Below are 25,316 nucleotides of genomic sequence, written 5' to 3' on the forward strand. Positions count from 1 at the left end.
TGGTGTGGCTCAGGCACCCACCCCCTTTTCCCCAGTCACGTCACGTGAACGACATCACGGCAGATCACGTGATTCTTGAATACTGGGTTGGCTTTCGGGATGGTCATGTGATCTGTGCCGTGAGCACGCGCCATCCAAAACAGGAAACCACTTAACGCGTCCTCGCGTCTCTGCACGCGTCCCACCGAAAAAAAGAGCTTTTGCTCTCCCTTTCTCCCAACACTCAAATCTCCATCCATCAATCCCCACCACCACCATCACCTTCCTCTCAACCCCCGCTCTTCCATCACCACACACAAATACACACACATACAGACATCATGTCTTCACCGGCGACTCGGAGGACGCGTGCCTCTAATAAATCATCTACACCGTCAAGATCGTCTCGGGAACCCCCTAGCAGCCCGACCTTGAGAGAATCAACACCCCGTGCCGCCCGAGCTCTTGCCGCCGAGCGCAACATCCCATCATCCTCCCCAGCAGCTTATCAGTCGTCTCCTATGAGGCAACGGAGTGCAGAGACGCCAGATGTGCGAATGGGCGACGCAAGCTCGCAGGTCGATGATGGAGATAGGACTCCACGGGCGAACCAGGGAGTTAGAGGTATGCCATTGAATATTTATAAATCTCTACACGGCCAAGATTTCCACCAAAAAGCCCACGGGCACTGACATTAAGACAGATTCTTCTCCTATCAGTTATATTGCAAGCTCCAGTCCCGCCCGTGGTCTGGGTCGATCCGATATCCGCTCTGACATCCGTTCCGATGCCCTGAGTACCAGCAGTGGGCTATTCGTCTCCCCTAGCGGGGGCCGCCGAGGCCCTCGTCGCAGTGACCTTCACTCCAGCGGCCTGAACTCGACCCCGGCTCGTCGGAATCGCATGTTCGTTGGTCCCAATGGCATGCCCGCTGGCGACAATGTCCCTCGCTCCGATGCGACTTTCTCCAACATCAATCCTGGTACCTCCGAGGCCGAGGCTATGGCTGGAAACTCTACCCGCGTGATCTGGGGTACCAATGTCTCAATTCACGATTCCATGTCTGCTTTCAAGAATTTCCTGTACAACTTTGCCACAAAATACCGCCTCTGGGCCGATGGTGCGTCGGATAACGAGGTTCGCATCATGGGTGATGCGGCGGAGAAGCGGGAATATATCACTATGATGAACGACATGCGTCGACTTGGATTGACGACTTTTAGCCTCGACTGCAAGAATCTCAAAGCCTATCCCCTCACCCAGAAGCTGTGGCATCAGATGCTCGCGTACCCGCAAGAAATTGTGCCCTTGATGGATCAGGCTGTCAAGGATGTCATGGTTGATTTGGCTCTGAAGGAGATGGATGTGTTACGATCGGAGATTCAGCGTGGTGGCCAGTCTCGCGATCGTCGCGGCCAGTCAATTCTGACCTCGGATGGTGTTGGCCCTGCCGCTGATGTCCCCGATCTGGTCCAAGAAGTTGAGTCCGTCAACTATAAGGTTCTCCCGTTTGGTTTGGACCAAAGCATCAACATGAGAGATTTGGATCCTGCTGGTATGTTTTAGACTTTGGTAGCATTTTCTTTGACTTGAAGATTACTAACTGGTCACAGACATGGACAAGCTGGTCAGCATCAAGGGTTTGGTCATTCGCACCACCCCCATCATTCCCGATATGAAAGATGGTAAGTCATCATTGCCGCTCTTATCTGATGAGCTCGACTAACCAAATGTTAGCATTCTTCCGCTGCAGTGTCTGCAGCTACGGAGTCACTGTCGAGATTGACCGCGGCCGAATCGCCGAGCCCACCACCTGTCTTCGTGACTCTTGCAAATCGCAAAACTCTATGCAGCTCATTCACAACCGCTGCAACTTCTCTGACAAGCAGGTCATCAAGCTGCAAGAGACACCGGACAACATTCCCGACGGTCAAACGCCTCACTCCGTGTCTCTGTGTGTCTACGACGAGTTGGTCGATGTCTGCAAGGCTGGTGATCGTGTTGAGGTGACTGGTATCTTCCGTTGCAACCCAATGCGAGTCAGCGCTCGTCAACGCTCGCAGAAGGCTCTGTTCAAGACTTACGTCGACGTCCTGCACGTCCAAAAGGTTGACCGCAAGAAGATGGGCATTGACGTGTCCACCATTGAGCAAGAGATGTCTGAGCAAGCGGCTGAGGCTGATCAAGCCCGCAAGATCTCGGCCGAGGAGGAGGAAAAGATTCGGCGCACTGCCTCTCGTCCCGACATCTACGAGTTGCTGTCTCGGTCATTGGCCCCTAGTATCTACGAGGCTGACGATGTGAAGAAGGGTATCCTGCTACAGATGTTTGGTGGTACCAACAAGACCTTCCAGAAGGGCGGTAACCCGCGCTACCGTGGTGATATCAACATTCTTCTTTGTGGTGACCCTTCTACCGCCAAGTCTCAACTTCTGCGTTACGTGCACAAGATTGCCCCCCGTGGTGTCTACACCAGCGGTAAGGGTTCTTCGGCCGTCGGTTTGACTGCCTATGTTACCCGTGACCCCGAGACCAAACAGATGGTGCTCGAGTCTGGTGCTCTGGTCCTGTCCGATGGCGGTACTTGCTGCATCGACGAGTTCGACAAGATGAACGATGCCACCCGGTCCGTTCTCCACGAAGTGATGGAGCAGCAGACCGTTTCCATCGCCAAGGCTGGTATTATCACCACGCTCAACGCCCGAACTTCCATCTTGGCGTCTGCCAACCCCATTGGCAGTCGGTACAATCCTAAACTGCCCGTCCCACAGAACATCGACCTGCCCCCAACCCTTCTCTCGCGTTTCGACTTGGTGTACCTGGTCCTGGATCGTGTCGACGAGACAGAGGATCGACGCCTGGCCAAGCACTTGGTGGGCATGTACCTGGAGGATACCCCCGAGAACGCTGCCTCCGAGGAGGTCCTGGTAAGTTCTCCCACACGCCCCACCGGGCATTCGAATCAAGAAGTTCCAGCCCAGCTAACGATCCTCTTCTTCTAGCCCATCGAATTCTTCACAGCATACATTACCTACGCCAAGACCCGAGTTCACCCAGTCATCACCCCGGAAGCTGGCGCCGCCCTGTCCGACGCCTACGTCGCCATGCGCCAACTCGGCGACGATATTCGCGCCTCCGAGCGCCGCATCACTGCCACCACGCGACAGCTGGAATCCATGATCCGGCTCTCCGAAGCACACGCACGCATGCGCCTCTCCCCAGAAGTCACTACCGCCGACGTCGAAGAAGCCGTCCGTCTCATCCGCTCCGCCATCAAGCAGGCCGCGACAGACGCGCGCACTGGCCTGATCGACATGAGCCTGTTGACCGAGGGCACTAGTGCCAGCGAGCGTCGACTGCGTGAGGATCTGAAGAAGGCTGTGCTGGCGCGGCTCGAGGAGCGGGGCGGCGTGGGTGGTACTGCCGTGCGTTGGGGTGACCTGTTCCGTGATATGAGCGAGTCCAGCGATGTCGCGCTGGATCATCAGCAGTTTGGTGATGCGGTGCGCTCGCTCGAGGCTGAAGGTGCTGTGCATGTGTCTGGTGAGGGTGCTCGGCGGAGTATTCGTCGGGCGGCGACGGGTCTGTCGTAGAGGGTGATGGGAGATGAGCGATCACCTTGGCAGACTTTCATATTCTGTCGGTTGCTTTGTTATGTCTTTTTTCTGCTTTCCTTTCCTACGATGCAATGATCGACCGGGCTGCATATTTAGCCCTGGGCCATGGGGTGTTTTGGTTTTTTTTGTTCATGGAGGGCGTTGGGTTGTTTACTGTAGTAACATTTTAAGAGAAGATACATACGCATGTATTGCTATGAACCCCCACTAAGCTTCCACTTGAAAGTAAACAGTACGTACTGCAGTACTTCTAGTGTTGTTACCTGAATCGCGCTCTGTATATAGTAGTGTTTTGTTTTGTCGGCTCAAGGCTCTGCACTTGGCCTTGCAGAAGTGATCTGTCCAGTGTCGCGTGAGGGACTTCCGTTCCCGGCGATGTGGATCGGCATTCCACCTCTGTACGATGAGTTTAGCCGATGTATAGGCGTGGATAGCCGACTTGGAGATAGAGTGTACGTACGGAGTACTGCATGTTATTAGTACTGTATTTTGTTTAAGAGTGAGTAAACCACTGGTGTAGATCGTAATAGTAGCTCCAAGTTATAGTTATCTGTATCGATATTCGAGGGTATCGCGCTGATGGTTGTGCTTGTAAAATAAGGAGATTCTTGTCTACACCTGAGTTGTCTCTCGGCTGCTGAGCAATTCCAGATTCCAACGGAGGACGAGTACGGAGTATCGTCGAGGGTAGTGGGCCTGGTGCTCAACCGACTCGGCCCCCGTCTAGCGCCTCGCTTGCGATAGGCTGATTATTGCAGCCCTAGGTCGTAGTGGTGGCGTTAATCTCTATGCAGGGTGGGCTGTAGGTACTTTTGCAAATAGTAGTCGAAAATTAGACTCTCCCTGCTCATAGTCTATACTATTTCCCTCAATGGATATGAATGTCGAGCAGATGATTGATATATTCATTAACGGCACTAGTAGAAAAGGAATAATACTAGACCGTCACTGTCAACTCCGCGTCCAGCCCCACCGGTGGACCAGCCCGCAGTCGATCGGAGCAAATGGGGAAGCTGTACGGGCCACCCAAGCTTCGGATTGCACCATGCATGGCTCCAAGGAAAACTGATCCATCGGATTGGCATGTCGGTCTGGGCCCTGGTCAGTTTCTGATACCACGCTGGATATGTGGGATATGGTACCTGTGCCAGGGTGCAGAGGTATCAAGATGAGTATGAAGTATTATTATTGTATAGTACTGTAGCTCCCAGTGAATATGCCACTGATGATGATGTCAGGTCGGTAATCATTCCTACCGACAGTGTATTGTACAGTAGTCTACTGAACTCCAGTCGGACTAGTGTGCAGCTCCGGCGGATCGTTACATTTTTAGCTTGTTGCGATGGCGCCGGCTGGGCCAGCACGTGCGCAGCTCGTGATGCTGACTGGTGGACTGGAATGCTGACTCATCTCGAATTGCTGCAGCTCTGACTGCTGTCCAGCCAATCAGGACACCCCACACCCGGAGAGCTCTCGTCGTGCAGCAACGAGGATCGCTTGCTGGTCAATTGGGGTGGTGGCACAAGGTTATACACGAAATGATATCCATCCACTTAATCTGATTTGTACTGTCCTCGTCGTGAAGCTGGTTGATGCTCGGGTAGACCAAGAACCCACCCTCCAAAGCTCCGTTCCGGCGGGTCTCTCCCCAGGCTAGCCGTTCTCGGGCGGCCGATAGAGTATCGCCGCCTCTGCTCTTGAATCGCCCTCCGCCTCGCTCAACTTGAATTTTCCTCTTCTTGTCATGCTGGACTGATCCCGTCTCACTTCATTCTCCATCGACTTTGCCCATCATGAGGTATGGTATCTCCCCCCAATCATCCTCCCCAATCGCATTTCTCTGGCCATCGCATATCTCTCAACCCACCCCTGCCAATGCCCTGGCCTCTCAGAGAGCTCTCTCACTCGCCCGCAATCCGATCCGATCCCCCGCATAGCTTGCTCATTCGGCCACATACACTCCCTCCCGCTCACAAGACACACCATAACTGACTTCTCCCTTGCAGGTTCGGTGAGCATCTCCGTTCCTCCATGATCAAGGAGTACTATCCGTACTACATTGCCTACGACGAGCTCAAGAAAGCCCTCAAGACCGACTTTGTCACCCAACCAACCCCCGAAAACGTCAAACCCGCCCGCAAGGAATGGACCGAGGACGACGAGACCACCTTTGTCACCCTGCTCGAGTCTGAACTCGACAAGGTCTTTCAATTCCAGAAGCGCAAATCCGAGGAAATCGTCGAGCGCATCAAGGCGAGCGAGGTCGAGGTGAATGACGTCGTCTCCCGTCTGGATGACAGCAAAGGGTCCCGTCGCCAGAGCTCCCACACGTCGAGGCCACCGCCCACCGACGAGGATTTCCTGCTGTTGGAGCAGGTACTGTCCGACATCATCGCCGATGTGCACGATCTGGCCAAATTCACTCAATTGAATTATACCGGCTTCCAGAAGATCATCAAGAAGCACGATGTACGTGATGGCCCCCCTCAATTGCCCTTGTTTTGAGATCAGCGCCAAGCTTTGTCCCCGACCAAGATTGATGCTATTGCGCTGCGTTCAAGATAGCTGACTGACTATTCCACTATAGAAAGAGACAAAATGGTATCTCAAGCCCGTGTTCGCCGCCCGACTCAATGCCAAACCCTTCTTCAAGGACAACTACGATGCCTTCGTGGTGAAGCTTTCCAAACTCTACGACCTGGTCCGCACCAAGGGTAACCCGGTCAAGGGCGACTCAGCCGCCGGTGGGGCCCAGCAGAACTTTGTGCGTCAGACCACCAAGTACTGGGTACATCGTGATAACATCACCGAGCTCAAGCTGGTGATTTTGAAACACTTGCCAGTGCTGGTTTTTAATGCCAGCAAGGAGTTTGAGGAGAAGGACACGGCCATCTCCTCCATCTACTTCGATAACACCGATACCTGGGAGCTGTACCAAGGCCGTCTTAAGAAGACCGAGGGTGCTGAGGCCATTCGTCTGCGCTGGTATGGAGGCATGGAGAGCGACCAGATTTTCGTTGAGCGCAAGACCCATCGTGAAGACTGGACTGGTGAAAAGTCCGTCAAGGCCCGTTTTGCCCTCAAGGAGAAGAATGTCAATGCCTTTCTGGATGGCCGCATGACTGTGGAGCATGTCTTTGACAAGATGCGCAAGGAAGGCAAGAAGAGTACGGACGAAATCAACGATCTTGAGCAGCTTGCCCGCGAAATTCAATACCGAGTCATCACCCGCCGCCTCGTCCCCGTCACTCGCACGTTCTACCACCGTACCGCCTTCCAGCTGCCTGGCGATGCCCGTGTGCGTATCTCGCTTGATACCGAGCTCACCATGATCCGTGAGGATAACTTGGATGGCCGCCGGCGTGCTGGAGCCAACTGGCGGCGCATGGATATTGGCGTCGACTATCCGTTCTCGCAGCTGCCGCCAGAGGACATTGACCGCTTCCCGTACGCGGTGTTGGAGGTCAAGCTGCAGACGCAGGCAGGCCAGGAGCCACCGCAGTGGATCCGAGATCTGACCGCGTCGCACCTCGTCGAGGCCGTGCCCAAGTTCAGCAAGTTTATCCACGGCACGGCGACTTTGTTCCCTACTCGCATCAACCTCCTGCCTTTCTGGTTCCCGCAGATGGACACTGATATCCGCAAGCCCCCGACCCGCCGATACGGTATCCACCGCCCGATGGCGAGCACGTCGATGTCTGTGAATGATGAGGACTCGGACGACGACGAGTCCCCGCAGATGACCGAAAGTGCTACGCTGAACGGGTCGCGCGAGGGCTCGGATGATCGATACCTCTTCACCGAGACGAACGGCAACGAGCTAGACATTGAGGAGCGTATCGCTGCGCGCCCCTTGGCCGGTGATGAGGATTATCCACTTTACGATTCGGACGATGATTATGATACCGTAGACTCGGATGAACTGGAGGAGGCGCGCCGCGTCGGTGGTGTGTATTATGCCGAGCAATTGGCCAAGCATTACCTTCGGAAGACTGGGCGTGCCATTGCACAGGGTCTTTGGGCGATTGTTCCCCGGCCCCGGCCTACTGAGATGCCGCCACCGGAGGCTCGTGGTATCCAGGTACTCGGCACCCAGCGCAGGTTCAAGCGTTTCCAGGCACCGCCAGGCAAGAGTAAGTCTTCCCTTCGTGAAGCTGGCCTATGTAATGTTCTCCTCTCAGTGACCCCCCCCAACTAACACATCATAGGAATCTTCGTTCCCGTCCGTGTCGAACCTAAAGTCTACTTCGCCGCTGAGCGCACATTCCTCTCCTGGCTCGAATTCTCCATCATCCTGGGCGGTATCGCCGCCACACTCCTGAACTTTGGCGTCGACTCCATCTCGCTGGGAAGCGCTTGGGCCTTTACCATTCTCGCCGCCGGTGCTCTGGTCTACTCCCTGCTCCTGTACATCTGGCGCGTGGACAAGATCCGCAAGCGCCGTGATGTCAAACGCGTCTACTACGAGAAGTGGGGACCCACTATCGTCAGTCTGGGTCTCGTAGTCGTTGTACTGGTGAACTTCGGGTTGCGTGTCAAGGCTGGCGGATTCATGGCTGGGAAACTCCCGTTGGATGGGAGACCCCGCCATGGTGATGAGCTCTGATTGTGATTGAAGTTGAAAAGTATATGCAAGCAACGTCTGTTGATTTCCAGTTACTCCTTACTTGAACGAGTTATACTTACGTCTGTCAGTTCCATGTCTGTCAATTGAACGACTAGTACGTGAGGCACTGGACGCTCTGAACTTTATATTTACCATGGCGTTGTATTTTCCTTTTTCCCATTTCCTTTTTTGATTGTTTATTTTCCATTGCTTGGAGCTTGTGGCGTTGGCGTTGTGTACAGATCAGGATGAGTAGTGTGTGTGTCAATATTATGAACATTTGCATGCAGTTTGGGGGTAATTTCCTCTTTTTTATGTTTGTTTAAGGTATCTTGTCAATGCTATATGGCTTGAAGATCTTCTCTCTTCAACCTCCATATACCCCGCTACTATCAGTGAATGTCGGACTTCTTAAACCAGCCTAACCAGAAACATATGTCCGGAACATGGATCATTGGTTCTACTATATACTGGCTTGGAACTGCTAGCCAGATTCTCGTCCTCATCTCGCCACACGTATACAACCTGACTGGGTTACCTCCTATAATATGGGGAATTTACTGGTACGCTGCAGCTCGTCCACGTCAGATCCGGCCTCTATGTACATCTTTATAGTCATTTCCATTTGTATATGCGTTCCACAAACTCGAAGACGGACGTATTCGAGCACGGTTCAGAGCTGGAAAGACGTTGAAAACGGTGTTTCTTCTCACTACCTGAGGTGTCTTCCTTTTTCTCATCCTCCATCATATCTTCTTCAACATCTCCTTACCACATGTTCTCTATCACCCCCGACAACCCTTCGCGTCGGGTCGACCTCCATTCCGTCGACCATTCACCCAAGCCGGACTCCGTCTCCGCATCTCGTACACCAGTATCAACATGGCTTCAATCATCTTGAACGAGCACGCATATGAGTCGACTGTGACGAAAGGATGGAAAAGGGCGGAGTTGGCAACTGGCGAGTATGATGTTTGCTTGGAAGGCCTCATGCGATTCCGAAAGGGGAAGTTCACTGAGAGGGTATAAAGGCCCATATCCCACCACGCTTCTTCTTCTTCTTATTCTCTCTTTCCTTCTCTAGACTTGATTCTTTCGCAGATAGTACCGAATGGAGGCTCCCGTCATCATCTCGCTTGGCTTGTAACATCGACGGGCAATACTGAAGGTAATCAGACGGCTGAGCTGGAAGAGCTCTTATTTACCAACAGAATCCATACCGTTCCTTCATCCTCCAGCAAAGACTAACATCAAGTGATCTTACAGTCCAGCATCTCGGATCTAGCTATGTGAGATCCCACCACCTGTCCTCCCAGATCCAAAATCCGGTTACCCTAGAGCGTATTCGCTTTTGAAGGACCGTCATGGGCTCCTGCACTGGATTGAGTCCCGCAACGTATTGAGAGATTCCAGACGGAGCCCAAGAAACTTGAGAAGACCAAAAAATTGCCGGCTAATCTCAGTGTCAATTGTGAGATGCGCAGCCAAAGATCCTCGCGGGCAGTTGTGGTGGTGGATGTGCATATCGTACTCAATATATTTCTGGCGGCTCTCTCGAATCTCCATCACATCCTCTTCATCCAGATTGCCCTACCAAGCCTCAACTTGAGGACGGGGCATTGCTTCTTCTAAGGGAGGTAGTATGGCTCGTTCTTGCTTCCATTGCTTGTGAATCTTATACTTCCCACCTGCCACTGTATATGCACTACTTCGGGGAATCTGTGCGATATACTACAGCTTCACCTCAACCAGCTTCTCAATCCCTCCCACCCGACTGTCTGATAAAGAGATCTCACACATACAATATGTCGACATCATCAAGTCGGTCGCCCTTTCTCCGCGTTAGCTCTCAGATGCGCAGCTTTTACACCAGCTCTTCTGACAGAATAAATCTCTCTATCTTGCGGCGAATATACGATCCACTATACAGGGTTCCTAGACTCTAAGCGCCGAGTAGGATATCAATATCTTTACACTCTCCCCGCGATCTCTACTATCATCTGCAAGGAGTACAGGCAGAGACACCAATTCCGTGCAAGAGTGCAAGAGCCCAGCGAAATTACGCGATCAATCCTTCGGAAAAGACGCGTTCTATACACTGGTGTTTGCGTTAACAGTCGACTTCCTCCTCTCTACCGGAACCTGAGCGTATCCCGATTGTGCTTGTGATTACATAGACGATTTCGAGTATTCTTAGTATCACCTAAGGATATCGTCATGGTGTGGTTGAGGAATACGTGCTTGTAGCAGAGGGAGAGTCCGTTCTAAAGGTAGTCTAAATAATCTGAGAAAATAGAAGTCCGTTCTCCATATAACCTTCCCATATGACCTGAAATAAAGGACCACAATGACATAGAGGTCGTAGCCAAAAAGTGAGCCCTTGGCCTGGCGAGGGTTCCAAAGCCTCAAGTACCAAGGTATCTCTGGCTTTTCTTCTTCCTCCCACCTCTCACCTTGTTTCTTCCCCCCCTGTTTTCACATATCACCCAACACTGCCAAAAATCCCTAATTTAACTTTGAATATGCAACCCAAGGCTTTTGTTCATCGGATGGCCAAGATGAGGGACGCCCTCGAGTACGAGGGCCGAACTCAGGCAGCCCCATCCAAAGACACCGCTGCCCTCTCGCTCGAGAGCATTGCGTCTCGGATGCGTGTGAGCGCGATTTGTGAGAATACCAACCCCCTTCTCTCTTTCCCCATGATCGTATCTCAGATGGGTCATGGTGGACCCTTTGCAGCGAGCAACAGCCGCCTCATTTGCAAAACTCCAGAGCCCGCTGCAACTCCAGAGCAAGCTGATTCTGCTCCGTTGGCCGAGCCTCCATTTACTCCACAGAGGCAATCTGGGAGCGTGAGCTCCCGTGATGAGGATGAGCCCCCACGCTCACTCAAGAGGAAACGCCAACCTCCTGCCCTGTCGACACCATCTAGCTCAGCTAGAACCTCCACCGCTCATTCGCCAGACTCGATGCCCATGACTCCTGGCTCTCCGAGCGTGACTCGGAAGATTAGATCCCTGAGGTATGTTCTGATCCGGCCTTCCAAGCTCATGACAACCTTGCCCTAACTCTTCCCTAGACTGGACAGTCCTGTCAATGGGGAGAACCTTGAGTCTCCGAGTCGTCCTCGACTGCGTTCTGAGGCCAGGAAGCTCAATGCCACAAAGGAAAAGGTCCATGATGACTCCCACGCCTTACAAGCTGAGCTGAATAGCATGCGAACTCAGCTCGAAAAAGAGAAGCGTGACGACTTGAAGCTCAAGACTGATGCCAGCAAGGGTAAAGGTGGAATGAACGTACTACGAGCGGAAATAAATGCCTTGCGGTCCGAGCTTGAAAGAGAGAAACATGGCAATTCTGAACTGAGGGACCAGCTGGTCTCTCTGCGTGCCGACTTGGACCTGATGCGGTATGATTTTGAAGGGGGCGTGGGAGGGGACAAAAGCATCACACCTGAGACTCGACGAGATTTGGAAAATGTTATGAACATGAATAACATGCTCCGACGGGTCATTCAGGGCGAGCGAATTCACAGGGAGGAGATGCACGGCAAGCTTCATTCTCTCCGCTCGAAGGTTGGCCCGTTAATGGCCAAGGTGGAAACTCTACAGGGGACTGTGGATCAAATCCAGGCCCATTTCAGTGCCCATGATGCTCCAATCGAGCTTATCATGGACTTCGTCAGGAATTTCTACCAGTGGTGGGAGAAGCGTTACAATGCACGCAACGGGGGTAATGGCTCGGAAGACAATGATGGAACGCAGGCGGCGAGTGCGTGATACTTTGGTGTTGCCATTTTGATGAAGGGTTACCTTGTACATTTCTGCATGTGTGATAGCCTGGAGAAGCTAGGGATCCTGTTGGGGTTGGGAACTGTGAGGTTGTATGATTTGAAAATGCTAGAGTTGCCTTGGAATTTGATTATTGTCAGACTTGTGATTCTATCCATTAATAATGAATCAATTTCTGCCTTCAAGTAAATTCAAGGTCCCAGCACATAGATTATTCTGGCAGGTAGCTACGCTGCCTTCCAGAGTCAATCATCGGGCAAGGCCAGAGCTGCCTTGATGATCAACTTCTTGCGTGGAACCTCTCTTCCTCTGCTACCTTACCATACAAACCCGAAACAAATAAAAGCATCGTCCTTGCCCCAGGTTTTCGTCCTCCAAAGATTCCCACACATTTCCTCAAACCTCCCACCTTCAACACTCACATATCCACACACACACACAATCCAAGGCCGGTCCTTGGTGATCAATACCTCTCGTTTCAACCATTCCAGCAACAGAATGGTTTCCACACGCAGCCAAGCCAAGACTGAGAAGCGCAAGCGCGCAGAGGAGTAGGAGGACGCCAACCAGGCTGAGCCCTCGACTCGCACCAAGCGAGCACGGCAAGTCGCCTGGCCGGAGTTGTCTACTGGACTAGAGCATGCTAAGAATACCCCATATGCGGCCCCTCAAAGACCAAGGGCACCCCCAAGCAGACCACCGGGGCAAAGGGCCTGTCAGGGCTGGCCACCCTGCAGGCCAAAGTCGACGAGCTGGAGGCATGGGACCGGGCCCGAGCCAACGAGATCGCGGCCCTCCAGGCAAAGATCACCGCTCTCGAAGTGATGAACGAGAGAAGTGGAACCGAGTGTGGGCCTCACTCGCCGAAGTGCGAGAACTGATCAAAGAGGAGGGGTCCGTACTGAGGGCTGAGCACTCTAAGCTCAGAGAGAAGCTTGATGAGGAGGTGATCCAGATGGTGTCGTGGGTGCGCGCGGAGACGACGGTCCGGATGACATCTGTGATCAACACGGGCAATGATCTGACCGCCGAGTCGAACCGGAAATGGAGTTGGCTGGTGCAAGATCTGGCGCTGATCAAGAGGTGGTGGAGAATCAGAAGCTGAGGAAATTCTTGCCTCGAGCCGGTCTCAGCGGAAGTGATCATGTCTTTCTGGCCGGAGGGGAGAGGGAGGGGAGGGACATGGGTGAATAGTCCATCTGGAGGATGGTGGAGGAGAATACATTTCTGCCTCGAATAGAGATAGTGCAGTTCTTGGAATAAGAATCGTTGTGAAAGCCATTTTTGCATGTAAAGGAGGTGGTAACCAGCGACTAGAATCTAATAGGGGTAGATGATGTCCAGATGGACAATTTGAACTTGGATTCACTGTTTGAAATGAAGATGGAAGTAGAAAGAGAGAATGGCCCTGTTGGATCAGATAAGATCGCCCTCGCACAGACCGCCCAGCCCCCAGACCAAAGGCACTAAAGGCAGGCCCAGTGGAAACATTCCGGAACTACAGGATGGAAAAACCAGAGAAACGAATCCAAATCCCAACAGAACAAGACCTTCAAACCAGTTCACCATCACAAAATCACGAATTCTTCCCTCTCGCACGAAACAGAGACCACAAGTTTGGATTCCGCTGGAGTGTCTTGTCCAGCTCTAGGAGAATCATTTCCTTGCGACACCCAAGTCTCGGCTGCCATTGTCAACAACGGGGTTAGCGACGGTTGGAGATTACTGGGAGGGTTTGTCTCCTATGGAAAACATCATATCAGTCAGATTATGCAATGTGAATAATAAACAGTGACCGGCGAATGATCTGAATCCTCACGGAGGCTGTCACGCAGCTTCTCGGACGAGTCAGCCAGGTACTCAAAGCCAGACTGGTGGCGGTCGATCTGGAGCTGGAGAGAGTCCAGCTTAGCCCGGACGGAACTAAGCATGATCTTGTTCTTGGCATTCTCAGCCTGGACCTCCTTGAGAGTGCTCTCAAGCTTGCTGATTCTGTTTATCCAAGGGTCCGTCAGTAAGTGTGTGAGAGGGTATCCAAGTCATGCTAGGTCAAACCATCTCAAGTCAGGGTAAAACTCACCGCTGGCTCTTGGTAGACTTCTGCTCGGCCTTCTTAGCGGATCCAGTCTCCTTGCCGGGAGACATTTTGACTTGAACGAGAAAGATGTACGGCTTGGTGATGATTATGGTAGGGTTGGGGGATGGAATGGAGCGCAGCGAGGCGGAAATCGATAGAGGGAGAGAGTTGGAAAGAGGAAGAGCGAAGAAGATGAAGGTATACAGACGTGCCGATATCTTGAGGCACGTGGGCCAGCTCATCGGGCTATCGATATCCCGATACTTCCATGGATATCTACACACAAACGTCGTATAATACGGAGCTCTCCATGATTTATCGTATTTGCGCTGACAAACAAGGACCAAGGCAATGCCATGAGCGAGATGGACTCTGACATTCCCTGGCTGTTGTTCACAGACTGCGTCATGCTATGAGTATCAGGTAACATGCACAATGTACATCTCGGGAACAAGAAACGACACCGCGCTAATGCCACAGAATGACATATGACAGACATTTACAGCATGTTATATCTCTCTTGCACGTGACAAATAAGTAAGGAGCTTCAGTTGTCAGCTCTACGATAGAGCTCAGCATGAATACCAGCCAGGTCAGCAAGCTTAAGCATAAACAACCAGCCTGACCACGAACAGCCAAGTTGAACATAGCTTGAATTTATACAAGCAAGATGAAGCTACAAGCAGCAAAAAAGCCATTGAGAGAGAAGAGGTGAGACGTCACAGCACCACCACAAGATAGGGCAGAGCCCTGCTTCTCTTTGTGATGAAGGATGACATGGATCTGTTGCTCCAACAAGAGAAAGCACTAGAACATGCCTCACCATACATCAAGACAGTCTGGTAGGCATGATTGAGTATGAAACTTGTCACAAATGCAGTGGCTGATCACGCTACGCAGGGAAATTTCTAAGACCGTCCGCAAGTTAGGGCAAGCTCGACGAAGAGACCCGCTTTTGGCCACCACGACATCATATCAAACGATGCATACGCATCCCAAAGTAGGAAGGCAGTGCTCTGCTGCCTGCTCCAGCCTCACCCCGGCGTGGGATCTTCCAACTCACTTCCTCCCACTGAGCCATTCTGTGCTCCACGATGCTCAAAACTCATCAACATACCTCTCTCTGCACCGCTGCATTCCGCTACGTCTCACGACCGGGTGACCACAGGGCATCTCTCAAGAAAAGGGCTTTTCTCACTTCCTCTCTACCTGCGAGTACAAGGTAAGTGATTCATATAGGCCCCAATAGCCCATCAAACCAGAGGATTAACCCTGATTCCAGATGGCTCCCAACGATACCGATCACTTCAACGCGTGGATTGAAACCTTTGGCCCGCTGGGGCCTTCGCCAGAAGCCATAAATGTCATCGAAATCAGCTACCCAGACCTGGGAATTTCCCAAGCTAAACGCGAACATGTCTCCACTGGCCCTACTGGAGAGATTCCATTCGAGTACATCAGTTCTAACACGAAAACATATTAGCGTAACAAGAAACATTCACATGTTGCAACCCGGACGTTCCACCGTGGCCAATATCACTCGTACCATTCAGCAGGTCGAGGCAGAGGAAGCGGATAAGCACCTCGTCGACCTCGCCGAGCTGCGTTTACAGCTAGAGGAGGCTGAGTACGAGCTGTTTTGGTTGAGGAGGGGAGGGCGGAAGCATGCAAAGCGGAAGCATGCAAAGTGGGTACTGGATGTTGGTGGGCGAGGCTCGTGGCAGAATGGAAGCAAGCATACTCGCTCACAATACATAACAATCTGTCTGCCCTTGTTTCGTCTGCATGGAGGAGGGTGATGGTGACTGGCAGTACCGGGGCCAATCGGAGTTCCATGTCTTGTGGAATATGAACGATGAGGAGGATGGAGAGGAGAGTGACGAGAGTGAAGGGGAGGACGAGGGTGAGAACCAGATCCAGCCTCGCTCCATATATTCAAGGAGAATACACCTTGCAGAGCACCACATATCTCATTGAAGCAGCTATACTGGTGCATGGTCTTCTTTCGGTGACCCAATCTCACCCTCATATCTATTCAACACACATTAATAGTGTCGGTAGCTGATAACACTCCATTCTCATGGAGAGCAGCGCTATGAAAGCCATAGCTCTTATTATTCAATGACATTACATCAAACCATACACCCAGAATTTTCGTAGCGGTTTAAATCGGTTCTTTCTCAAAATAACCTTCACTTTCTATACCTGCTCTCATCGAAAATTGACTGGAATGTAATCCCACCGATGCGCGCATTCTGGCATTTGTAGGCGCCTAGTAACACTGTCTACGACCCATTTGAGTGCGGATTACGAGAATTTCCGCTACACCAACGTATCTAGTGGAGACTTGTTACACCTCAAGATCCATTCATATATCTATCTCATATCTTTAGTAGGGTTCTAATTCCCATGTGATGGGTTGTTGACCGAGTATGGGCCCATATCAGACATGGCTTTCTGCTATATACCGTATGGCAGAGTCCTTTAACGTTTTGTTTTCTGAAATGGACAGCCCGTAATTTCTTTTAAATTGGACCGTATCGTTTCTCTAGAAAGAGTCAAGTACAAATGTGTCATGACTTTCTTGATTGCACCAGAATGCTGCTTAAGAGTGTTTTGCTTTGATCCAGGAGGATGAGAGCTTAGATTTACCTGTGCCGGAAATTGTCGTACATATTTTCGCCGTATGTCCAGGTTTGCATATAATTCAAGGCCGATGGACTCAAGAACTTCAGGCAGGCGCTTCAAGGGACGAGATTTGACAGAGCAAAGGCTAAGCTCTGGCTCGGATCCATGAGATATTCAATTCATAGGCCACGCTTTGTTGAATGAAATAATGTCATGCATCCTTCATAATATTAATCACAGATAATGGAGGAACGATGGATTTGTTTCATTTGTTTCCAGTGCTTGTCTAGTGCTTCTCTCTACACTGACTGGTTCGGTACACGTGGATACATTGATAGAGCTCAAGTTTGAGGAATGGAATTGTTTCTCAGCTAGGTCAAGTATGATTGTCAAAATTGTACCCCATAGCCTCTACATGGTATTCTATCATTAAGCGGGGTGCAGGTCGTTTTTGTTTACAGAATTGACATGGAAGTTGGAAAACTCGAATCAAGCCACTTAATTTTGCAGAATAAAGATGCACGTTAAGCTCATTGAGCACATTCTGCAGTTCAGCCTGAGCAAGCAATCCCTCGAAACCAAAGATCCGAAACGAAACCAGTTCCAGAACCATATCACCAGCAACAGCAACAAGCTCACCAGGAAAAGAAATAAGAGAGCGCGCGCAATTTTTCCGGTCATGATAAGAATAGAATTTGCCCATCCTTGAGAGATTGAGAAAACACCGAGGCAGCCATCTAGTCCGAATCACCCTCGTGCTGCTGACCGAAATGCGCCCAGAGGTGCTGCATCATGTTGTTAGGGTTACGGTGTACAGTAGAGCTCATAAAACAGCGGTCGGAGCGGACCTCCTTGGAAACGTTGGCATAGACCAGTGAAATAGCCACGGTTAGCATGTGTTCATACCATGGGTACATCTCGTGGCCTCGGTCAAGTGGGACAGTGACATCTGCGACAATACACCAAACCTGGTGCATGCGAAGAAGAACTTCCATGCCTACCAGCCAACTGGCGTAATTGTCCCGGCCGGTCAGAGGGTCCAGGTGGAAGTTGTGGTAGTGTTTATCTTTGGTGTTGTCGACGAAGGCCTGGACGTTGCGGAGAGTCTTGGCCTTTTCCTCGGCGCGGCGTTCGGGGCTCATAGCATAGATTTCGGCTGAGTTGATGTCTAGGGCATTGTACAGGTCATCTTCCAGATAGTCGTGGGTGTGAGAGTTGTTGTCGGAATCGCTGGTGTCAGACGAGGAGTCGGAGCCGCATGAGTCGCAAGAGTCATCAGTGTCAATGGCGTCGGAGTCATTGGAGTCCTCATCAGAAGAGTCCGCAGAGTCGGACGGCACGGGCTTGACAAGGTCGGGAAGCTTGACTCCCTGATCAGGCTTGGGGGTCTCAGTGGCTGGAATGTTGAGGTGCAGGTTAGTAATTGGTATCAGAGCGAGAGAGCAAGACTATACGCAGAGGCAGGAGGATGGTATAGAACCTTACCTTTGGTGGCCTTGTCTTTGGCATCGACCTTGGTTTCCTTGGCCTTCTCCATGGCCTTCTCTACGGCCTTGTCCACGGCTTTCTCCTTGCCTTTGTCCTTGTTGTCGTCCTTCTTGGCGGCGGGCTTCTCCTTCTCATCGGTCTTGTTGTTCTTCGCAGTGACCTTCTCAGACTTATTCTTAGCCTTGCCCGCTAAGTCAGACTTGGCACTCTTGGGATTGACACTCCCATCACCGGAGCCCTCAGCTTTGTCGATGGTCGTGGGCAGCTTATCGGTAACCAAAGTTGCAGATTTGGTGGAGCCCTTAGGGTTAACAGGAGCCATCCGGGCCGGCTTGTTTGAGTTGGTCTCAGCACTGGCAGGAGACATGCTGACAGTCGACTTCTTGGACTTGTCGGGGGTAATCTGAGAGGCACGCCGTTTGCGAGACTGGTGTGCAGCGGCTTCCTGGGCAGGGGAGCCAGCCATGGAGGATGGGACTAGGATGACGTAGGTAGCTCTTGATCAAAATAGATGGATTTGGGAAGATGAGGAGGAGGGAAGAAAGCGTGGTGGGGTGGAGTGTGGTGGAGGAAGTGAGAGATGGGAAGTTGAAGAAGTTGGCGTGAGCAGAACAGGTGACTTTATAATTGAGAACCGCCAACGCCAAGATGGCAAATTCCGGATTTCCCACGTCTCAGATGGAGGAAGTTCCCTTCAAGATGTCTGTACGCTACAAAGACAGGGTGTGAAACAAGAATATGAATGTCAGACACATTGAAACTACACAGGGCATTGTTAGAGACAGAAGGGATATGAATGCATTTAAGACAAAGTATGTACACACTGACGCATTACCTAGAGCGCCAGACAGAGTCTTTGTATAGCATCAGTCGCCAACTCCAAGATCAAGGATTGTAATTGACCACTGGAATCTGGGTATCCTCCAGCTTCACGGCGTCTGGGTTCTTAGCTCCAACACCGGAATACTTGTTGATCCAACCCAGGACCTGCTGGTGCCACACCAGACTGTTCTCCTTGTTCAACACCCTACAGATAGGTCAGCTTGGTCCAATGGGACAGAAAGGATTAAGCGCTAATCGTTGCAAACAACCTGGACTTACCAGTGGTTCTCATCGGGGAAGCTCAGCAGACGACTGGGAACACCGCGTTCTTGAAGAACATTGAACAGACTCAGACCTTCTGCTTCAGGCAGGCGATAATCCTTACTGCTGTGAATGACCAAAGTAGGAGTGCTGAACTGCAAAATGTGCTCTGGCGCGGAGGGGTCCCAGCGTCGGTAGTTGTCTCGGTTGTCCCAGAAGGTGCCGTTGAACTGCCTCATGTCAGACTGCGACTTATAAAGAGAGGGTAGTAGATAGAAGAACTCACATCATGCTCGATGAACCAAAGCTCTTCACTAGATATCTTAGCATCCGCCACAAAGGTCCCATCGTGAGTGACAAGTGCCTTAAACTTCCGTCCCAGGGGGTTGCCCTGGATCCAATTCATCATGAAACCGCCGTAACTGGCACCCGCAGCAACACCATGGTCGGTGTCGATGAAGTGGAAGTTTTTTCGGACATACTCCCAGGCCTTGACCAGATCATCGTAGGGGTAGCTACCTGTGGAGAGTCAACATCATGCTGGAAGAGCAGACATTAAAAAAGGTCAGATCGTACCCCAGTTATTTGCGATAGCATCGGTCAATTTCTGTCCAAAGCCCGTGCTGCCAGTCGGATTGGGCGCAACCACCACGTACCCCTGGTCAGCCCAGACCTTGGGGTTCCACCGTGTACTCCAAGAATCGGCCCATGAGCCCTGAGGTCCACCGTGCACATAGAAAATCAGTGGGTATTTCTTGGACTTGTCAAAGTTGGCAGGATAGATGAGCCAAGAATGAATCTGGCTGTGTTAGCACAAAGTTCTGTTTATGGCTCAGACTGTAACTTACCTTGGTCCAGTTTCCTTGATAATAGAACTCATCCACATCAGCAGGGCTTAATCCCTTCAAAGCCGGATCGACTTCGTTGGCAGAGATTAGTGTGTTGATCACACCGTCCTTGGGGTTCGCAGTGTACACAGTCCAGCTGGTCCAGATTGCCGAGCCGGTGATCAGGACATCGCCGTTAGGCAGATTACGGAAGCCGCTAACAAAGCCTGTGTTGGTAAAGTTTTGGGGCTTGTAGTCATCACCAGCGTCGACGGGAACAAAGAATAGGCGCCCACGTGCGTGATCCTCACTGTGGACGATGAGGTTCTTGCCATCGGCCGTCCACTTGACCGAGTCTGGAGAGCGGTCCCAATCCTTAGCGACAGCAGGAATGGTCTTCTTAGAGTGAAGGGTGTAGACGTAGAGTACACGGCGATCAGACTCGTACGCGATATTCCCCATTTGGAAGTAGGCAATGTGCCGACTGTCCGGTGAGAATGATGGGCTACTGGTATCGCCCTTAATACCATGAGGGGTGCATGGGCTGTCTGGGCCGTTGATTGCCTCGGGCTGCACGCTACCATCGTGCGAAACGAGGTAGATATAAGATGCAGTGTGGTTAGCGCGGGGCAGTTCTGGGGCCTTGCTCTTAAAAGTAACCCATATTCCGTTTGGAGAAAGATCATAATCCGATGAATCGCCGAACGGAGGGTATGGCGATTCAAGATTCTTGACGCCAGAAACGAGATTCTTCAGTGGTGCGTCGAGTGAGTAGCGAGAGTTGGCCCACTGTCCGTCTTTCTTCTTCGTGAGGATGCCGGAGAAGACAGCGTTGAAAGTGGTAGTAAGCCAGGTATCCCAATGCCGCACGTAGATGCTGTCATAGATGCGAGCCGTACTCAACGGGGTAGCTGCCAGCTCCTCATTGTACGCAGTTCCATTTGCGTAGGATTGGGCATACACCAGGAAGTTGATATTGCCTGTCTCGGTAATCGCGGTCTTGAGACCGGAGAATGGAGCAGGCAGAGAGGCTGCCTTGTACCGACTGGATCATTATTGGTGAGAAACAAATAAGCAACAGAAAACTGGGACACACATACGACTTCTCAAAACTAGCTGTATCAGACACCCACAGTTCAACACCACCAGGGATATCGGAATTGGTGCCGTTGATGTACAGCAGGCCTGAATCATCGGTGCCCAACCAGATCAACTCGGAGACATTGCTATCATTTGTGAGCACAGTGATTTTGCCACTGTTCAAGTCAATCAAGTTCCAAGACGACGAGGTTTTATGCGTCTCCCAAGAATACTCCGATGCTGAGAACAAGGCTACTTCCTTGTGTTATGTTAGTACTTGAGTCGATATCGAACAAGAACGACAGACAACATACCCCCGAAGGATTGGGGACAGCTTCACCACGGCGTGGAGCTGCAATGAGCCCTCTGGAATAAATTTAGTAAGATAGACCGTGCCGACCCCATTGACAGAGGGCATGAAAACAGGAGAGTGTGCTTACTCGGGCGTCAGCGCCTTCACCCCTGACAGAGCGCTCAATCCAAGGACCGCCCATTCAAACGAGTGCATCTTCGCAACCAGATACGCACACGCACAGGTACAGATAATGGTAACAAATAATGAACGAACGACAAAATAGGCCCAAGTCGTGCCTCTGCTTATGTATCTTTCCACCGCGGTGACCATCGGTGATCCGACAGTTTCCCCAGGGGGAAATGTTACATTCCTCGATGCCAAGAGTGATAAACAGGCAGCGGAGGGTCCTGCACGGCCATGATGATGGGCTCGCAAGAGGAGAAAGTGCGATCTGCTCTGTCGGAGGGGGGATAAGAGAAGCACGAAGGTCATTGGCAGGTGTAATTGGCTCGCGATGAGAACAAAGAAGGACCCTGGCTCCCGCGCTGATGGCTTGGGTTGCAGCGCCAAGCCGAGCGGGGGAGGCCCGCTGATACCCGGGCGGGATGGAGGAAAAGAGTGGACGGCATTGTCCGGGAATTGAGAGCTTGTTGCTGTCGGAAATTTACCGTTGCCGACTGATAATTGGCAGATTGGTACATTGTTTAGCTATAATTGCAAGAGATTGCTGAAAATGTGCAATTGCCGGTCAGATAATGGCGATGCCTCGTCCCGATGTTCCAGGCCAATCTAGTCCTACATGATGCATAATGCATGCTGAATGGTGTGACGACCGCCGAGAGATTACTCTCACTACGATGCAACATTCAAGAAAATTGGATGGATTGATTATGGATTCGCAAAACGCTCAGTATAATGCGTCTTAGTACTCAAAGTCATCATCCACGCCGCGCTTGCCGGCGGTCTCTTGGGCCACCGCTTCTTGCTTCCGATACATCTCCGCCACGGCGCGAGTCGTTGTGGCCTGCTCCGGCTTCTTATCCTCGCGCGACTTGATGAATCGGGGGAACCGCAGTGAGACACCTTTACCGCCACCAGTAGTGCCCTCAAACTCATCCGCCGCGGCTTTATACCGAGGGCTAAGGGTCAAATCAGCCGTTTTCACCTCCCAGACCAGACGAGGTTCAAACCACACGTCGGGTTGATCCTTGGGGACGGTGGAGTGGGAGTAGAAAGGTTTGGGCCGGTCGATGACCAAGGGACTCAGCTCCTTGTGGAATTCCTCAAGCTTTGCCTCGGAGAAGCCGGTACCAATGTTGCAAATGGTCTCGTACGTGTCCGTGTTGGGGTTGTAAGCAGCCAGAAGGAAAGCACCGTACACCGAAGTACGTTTGCCCCGGCCATAGTAAGCACCAAGAACGACGAGATCGAGAGAGTCGCCAACGCCAGCTAGATAGTCCTTTTTGACCTGCACAGGAAGAAGTCAGTATCGCCGCCATTGCGTAAACAGTGCCGTTTTGGATCGAACCTTCAGCCAATTCCGACTCCGCTTGCTGGGCTCATATCCACTTTCAGACGTGTCCAACATCTTCACCATCAGCCCTTCGCACGAAGCCTTGACACTTTCTTCTAGCAGGTCCTGGATCTCGTCGAGGACATTGGTGTCTCCGAATTGTGCAAACTGGAACTCCCCTTCAATGGGCTGGAAGCATTGATGTAGTAGATCTCGGCGTTCACGGAGTGACTTCTTGACACATGGCTGCCGATGCTGGGTTAATGATTATGGCAACAAGTTAATGATCAGGGATTGCTTACCTCGCCGTTGAAGAAGAGCAGGTCGAATGCGAAGACGCAGACCTTGACTTTGACATCTTCTACCTTCACATCCTTCCGCTTGCGGGTCATGAGCTGCTGGAACGGAAGAACCTTCTTGTTGATAGTATCCCAAGCAACAGTCTCACAATCCAAAACAAAGCTATTGACGTCCTCTTTGACCCAGCTTTCAAGCTTACCCAGCACATCCGGGTACTTCTTTGAGAGATCTTCGGAGTTGCGAGAGAAGATGGCACTGAGGCCCTTTTGATCCCTTTGTAACGTAACAGCTGATCCAGGGTACTTGTGGATATGATCTGGTGCCACGAAGTGAATCTGTGCCCGCTCACCATCGTACTTGTATTCGCAGGTAAACTCCTTGCCCTCGAAGCGGTCGAGAACTTCAGTAATCGACTTCGTGGGCTTCGCAAGCATGGGCTTCAACGGGACACCCGGTTGGAGCTTGCACACCTTGGGCAGATTGAAGAGACCGTGCTCCAACATTGCCGGAATGATCACTTCGTAGGCTGGCAGTTCACTATATACTGATTTGAGAACGGACTCGCCTTCAGCCAGCCGCTCGGGGGTTGGAGGCTTTTCGCCTGCAACGGCGGCCTCGTGAGTGACAATAGCCTGAGCCAGTGCCACAAGGACGGTCCGCTCCGCAAGGCCCAGTCGCAGCTTGCCCTCTAGGAAGCGAACGATGAACTTAGCCTCACTAGGACCGCCCTTGTCATTAGTGATGTCAACACCCTTATTGCCCTTTCCAGCGGTGGCAGAGTCCGCAGCTGACAGCAACTTCTTAATGCCAGAGATTTTCTTATCCTGCGACCCGTGTCCTTGAACCTTGGCAATGCCTAGCAGTCCCTCATGGACACCCCTGACGGTCAAGGGCTTCGGTTTGAACATGGTAGGCTGGTTGCCACGACTCTTGGCAGCGACTAACCCCAGATCACCGATTTCGTGCTGGTCCGCCTTGATGACCTGCAGACTGCGACCAGTACTCTCGCCGATGGCCTTCATAATCAACGATTCACCAATGCCAAGCTCAATCCCGGCATAATCCGCGGCCAGTTTGTTGATCATGAGCTGCACTGTAGGGAGTAGATCGTTTGGGGTCAGGCGCAACACCTGCTGGAGGAATAGGGAACAATGTGCGAGAATAATCAGGCGTTTCGTGGTCATCTCGACTAATGAGAAAGTCGTGCACAGGGCAGCGTAGGGAACTGGTTCGCCTGCCTTCCAATCCGGGTATGGATCTTTGCCGCTGGCTTTCAAAGTGGCCTGCACCTTCGCCATGGTCTTCTTTGTCACCTCCGGCTTGGCCTCTTCTTCAGCCTCGCTTCCGGACTCAATCTCCTCTTCATCCACATCTGAGGTCGGATCCGCCTCTGGAGTCTCCTCTCCGGACGCTTTCTTCACAATTGGTGTCGGCGACGGTATTTCAGCTTTAACGGGGCTCGGAGAGGGCTTCGTAGGGGAGTTCTTGGGGAACTTTCTGGGTGATCTCTTCGGGGAAGGCGAGCGTTTCTCAACCGAGGAAGATCGATCTTTCGTGGCCTTACGCCGACGTTTAGAGACAGGCTGGACGTCCGATCCATCGCTATCCTCTGCGTCCTCAGCCATTTCCCGCTTCAAGTTCTTGCTTGACTCCACTCCATTGGTTTCGGCGCTGGGGGTAAGCTCGGCTCCTTGTTCAGCACTTGCATCCGCAGACTCAGCGGCGTTTTCATCAGTTCCTCTCTGTCTCTTTCCACCAAATGCCAGTGTCGTCTGTTTCTTCGATGCTTGGTTGGCACCTGCATTTGAGCCGAAGAACCGCCTAAAATGACCACGGTGAGGCTTGTTAGCAAGTCCAGTCACTTAGAAATCGGGTGAACGGAGAATTGAAGAGCAATGATTGATATCCACCGCGATTCTTCTATTCACGCACCCGATGGTCAATTGAGAATCACGCACGTACCCCAAGGTAGCCTGTTTCCGATTCTTGTCATCCACCATGCTTGCTAAAGATAGTAGAAATGTCGCTGGTC

The 25,316-nt window shown here is 51.8% G+C and overlaps 8 protein-coding genes across 8 annotated transcripts; 5 read left to right on the plus strand and 3 right to left on the minus strand.

Moving 5' to 3' along the window:
• Positions 1 to 320: 320 nt before the first annotated feature.
• On the plus strand, positions 321 to 3,572 carry N7458_009066 (MCM DNA helicase complex subunit MCM4; the record flags this gene model as incomplete). The annotated part of the gene is made up of 5 exons (XM_056912448.1): positions 321 to 603; positions 683 to 1,534; positions 1,593 to 1,664; positions 1,717 to 2,906; positions 2,982 to 3,572. 5 exons carry the CDS (start codon positions 321 to 323, stop codon positions 3,570 to 3,572), a joined length of 2,988 nt encoding a protein of 995 aa, XP_056761297.1.
• Positions 3,573 to 5,389: 1,817 nt separating this feature from the next.
• On the plus strand, positions 5,390 to 8,202 carry vtc4 (putative vacuolar transporter chaperone (Vtc4); the record flags this gene model as incomplete). The annotated part of the gene is made up of 4 exons (XM_056912449.1): positions 5,390 to 5,394; positions 5,603 to 6,065; positions 6,184 to 7,729; positions 7,805 to 8,202. The coding sequence occupies 4 exons, from the start codon at positions 5,390 to 5,392 to the stop codon at positions 8,200 to 8,202; spliced, it is 2,412 nt and encodes an 803-aa protein (XP_056761298.1).
• Positions 8,203 to 10,760: 2,558 nt separating this feature from the next.
• On the plus strand, positions 10,761 to 11,981 carry N7458_009068 (uncharacterized protein; the record flags this gene model as incomplete). Its single annotated transcript, XM_056912450.1, has 2 exons — positions 10,761 to 11,224; positions 11,282 to 11,981. 2 exons carry the CDS (start codon positions 10,761 to 10,763, stop codon positions 11,979 to 11,981), a joined length of 1,164 nt encoding a protein of 387 aa, XP_056761299.1.
• Positions 11,982 to 12,651: 670 nt separating this feature from the next.
• Positions 12,652 to 13,098, plus strand: N7458_009069 (uncharacterized protein; the record flags this gene model as incomplete). The annotated part of the gene is made up of 1 exon (XM_056912451.1): positions 12,652 to 13,098. The coding sequence occupies one exon, from the start codon at positions 12,652 to 12,654 to the stop codon at positions 13,096 to 13,098; it is 447 nt and encodes a 148-aa protein (XP_056761300.1).
• Positions 13,099 to 13,561: 463 nt separating this feature from the next.
• N7458_009070 (uncharacterized protein) lies at positions 13,562 to 14,138 on the minus strand (the record flags this gene model as incomplete). Its single annotated transcript, XM_056912452.1, has 3 exons — positions 13,562 to 13,735; positions 13,790 to 13,985; positions 14,074 to 14,138. The coding sequence occupies 3 exons, from the start codon at positions 14,136 to 14,138 to the stop codon at positions 13,562 to 13,564; spliced, it is 435 nt and encodes a 144-aa protein (XP_056761301.1).
• Positions 14,139 to 15,352: 1,214 nt separating this feature from the next.
• On the plus strand, positions 15,353 to 15,553 carry N7458_009071 (uncharacterized protein; the record flags this gene model as incomplete). The annotated part of the gene is made up of 1 exon (XM_056912453.1): positions 15,353 to 15,553. The coding sequence occupies one exon, from the start codon at positions 15,353 to 15,355 to the stop codon at positions 15,551 to 15,553; it is 201 nt and encodes a 66-aa protein (XP_056761302.1).
• Positions 15,554 to 17,435: 1,882 nt separating this feature from the next.
• dppV (dipeptidyl peptidase DppV) lies at positions 17,436 to 21,684 on the minus strand (the record flags this gene model as incomplete). The annotated part of the gene is made up of 11 exons (XM_056912454.1): positions 17,436 to 18,094; positions 18,184 to 18,663; positions 19,022 to 19,040; positions 19,090 to 19,213; positions 19,288 to 19,499; positions 19,556 to 19,788; positions 19,846 to 20,068; positions 20,118 to 21,141; positions 21,197 to 21,435; positions 21,491 to 21,542; positions 21,617 to 21,684. 11 exons carry the CDS (start codon positions 21,682 to 21,684, stop codon positions 17,436 to 17,438), a joined length of 3,333 nt encoding a protein of 1,110 aa, XP_056761303.1.
• Positions 21,685 to 22,393: 709 nt separating this feature from the next.
• N7458_009073 (DNA ligase (ATP) CDC9) lies at positions 22,394 to 25,284 on the minus strand (the record flags this gene model as incomplete). The annotated part of the gene is made up of 4 exons (XM_056912455.1): positions 22,394 to 22,939; positions 23,000 to 23,239; positions 23,287 to 25,105; positions 25,217 to 25,284. 4 exons carry the CDS (start codon positions 25,282 to 25,284, stop codon positions 22,394 to 22,396), a joined length of 2,673 nt encoding a protein of 890 aa, XP_056761304.1.
• Between the last annotated feature and the right edge of the window lie 32 nt (positions 25,285 to 25,316).

This window comes from Penicillium daleae, assembly GCF_028827525.1.
Source record: "Penicillium daleae strain IBT 16125 chromosome Unknown utg000008l_segment0_segment0, whole genome shotgun sequence".
Taxonomy (NCBI): domain Eukaryota; kingdom Fungi; phylum Ascomycota; class Eurotiomycetes; order Eurotiales; family Aspergillaceae; genus Penicillium; species Penicillium daleae.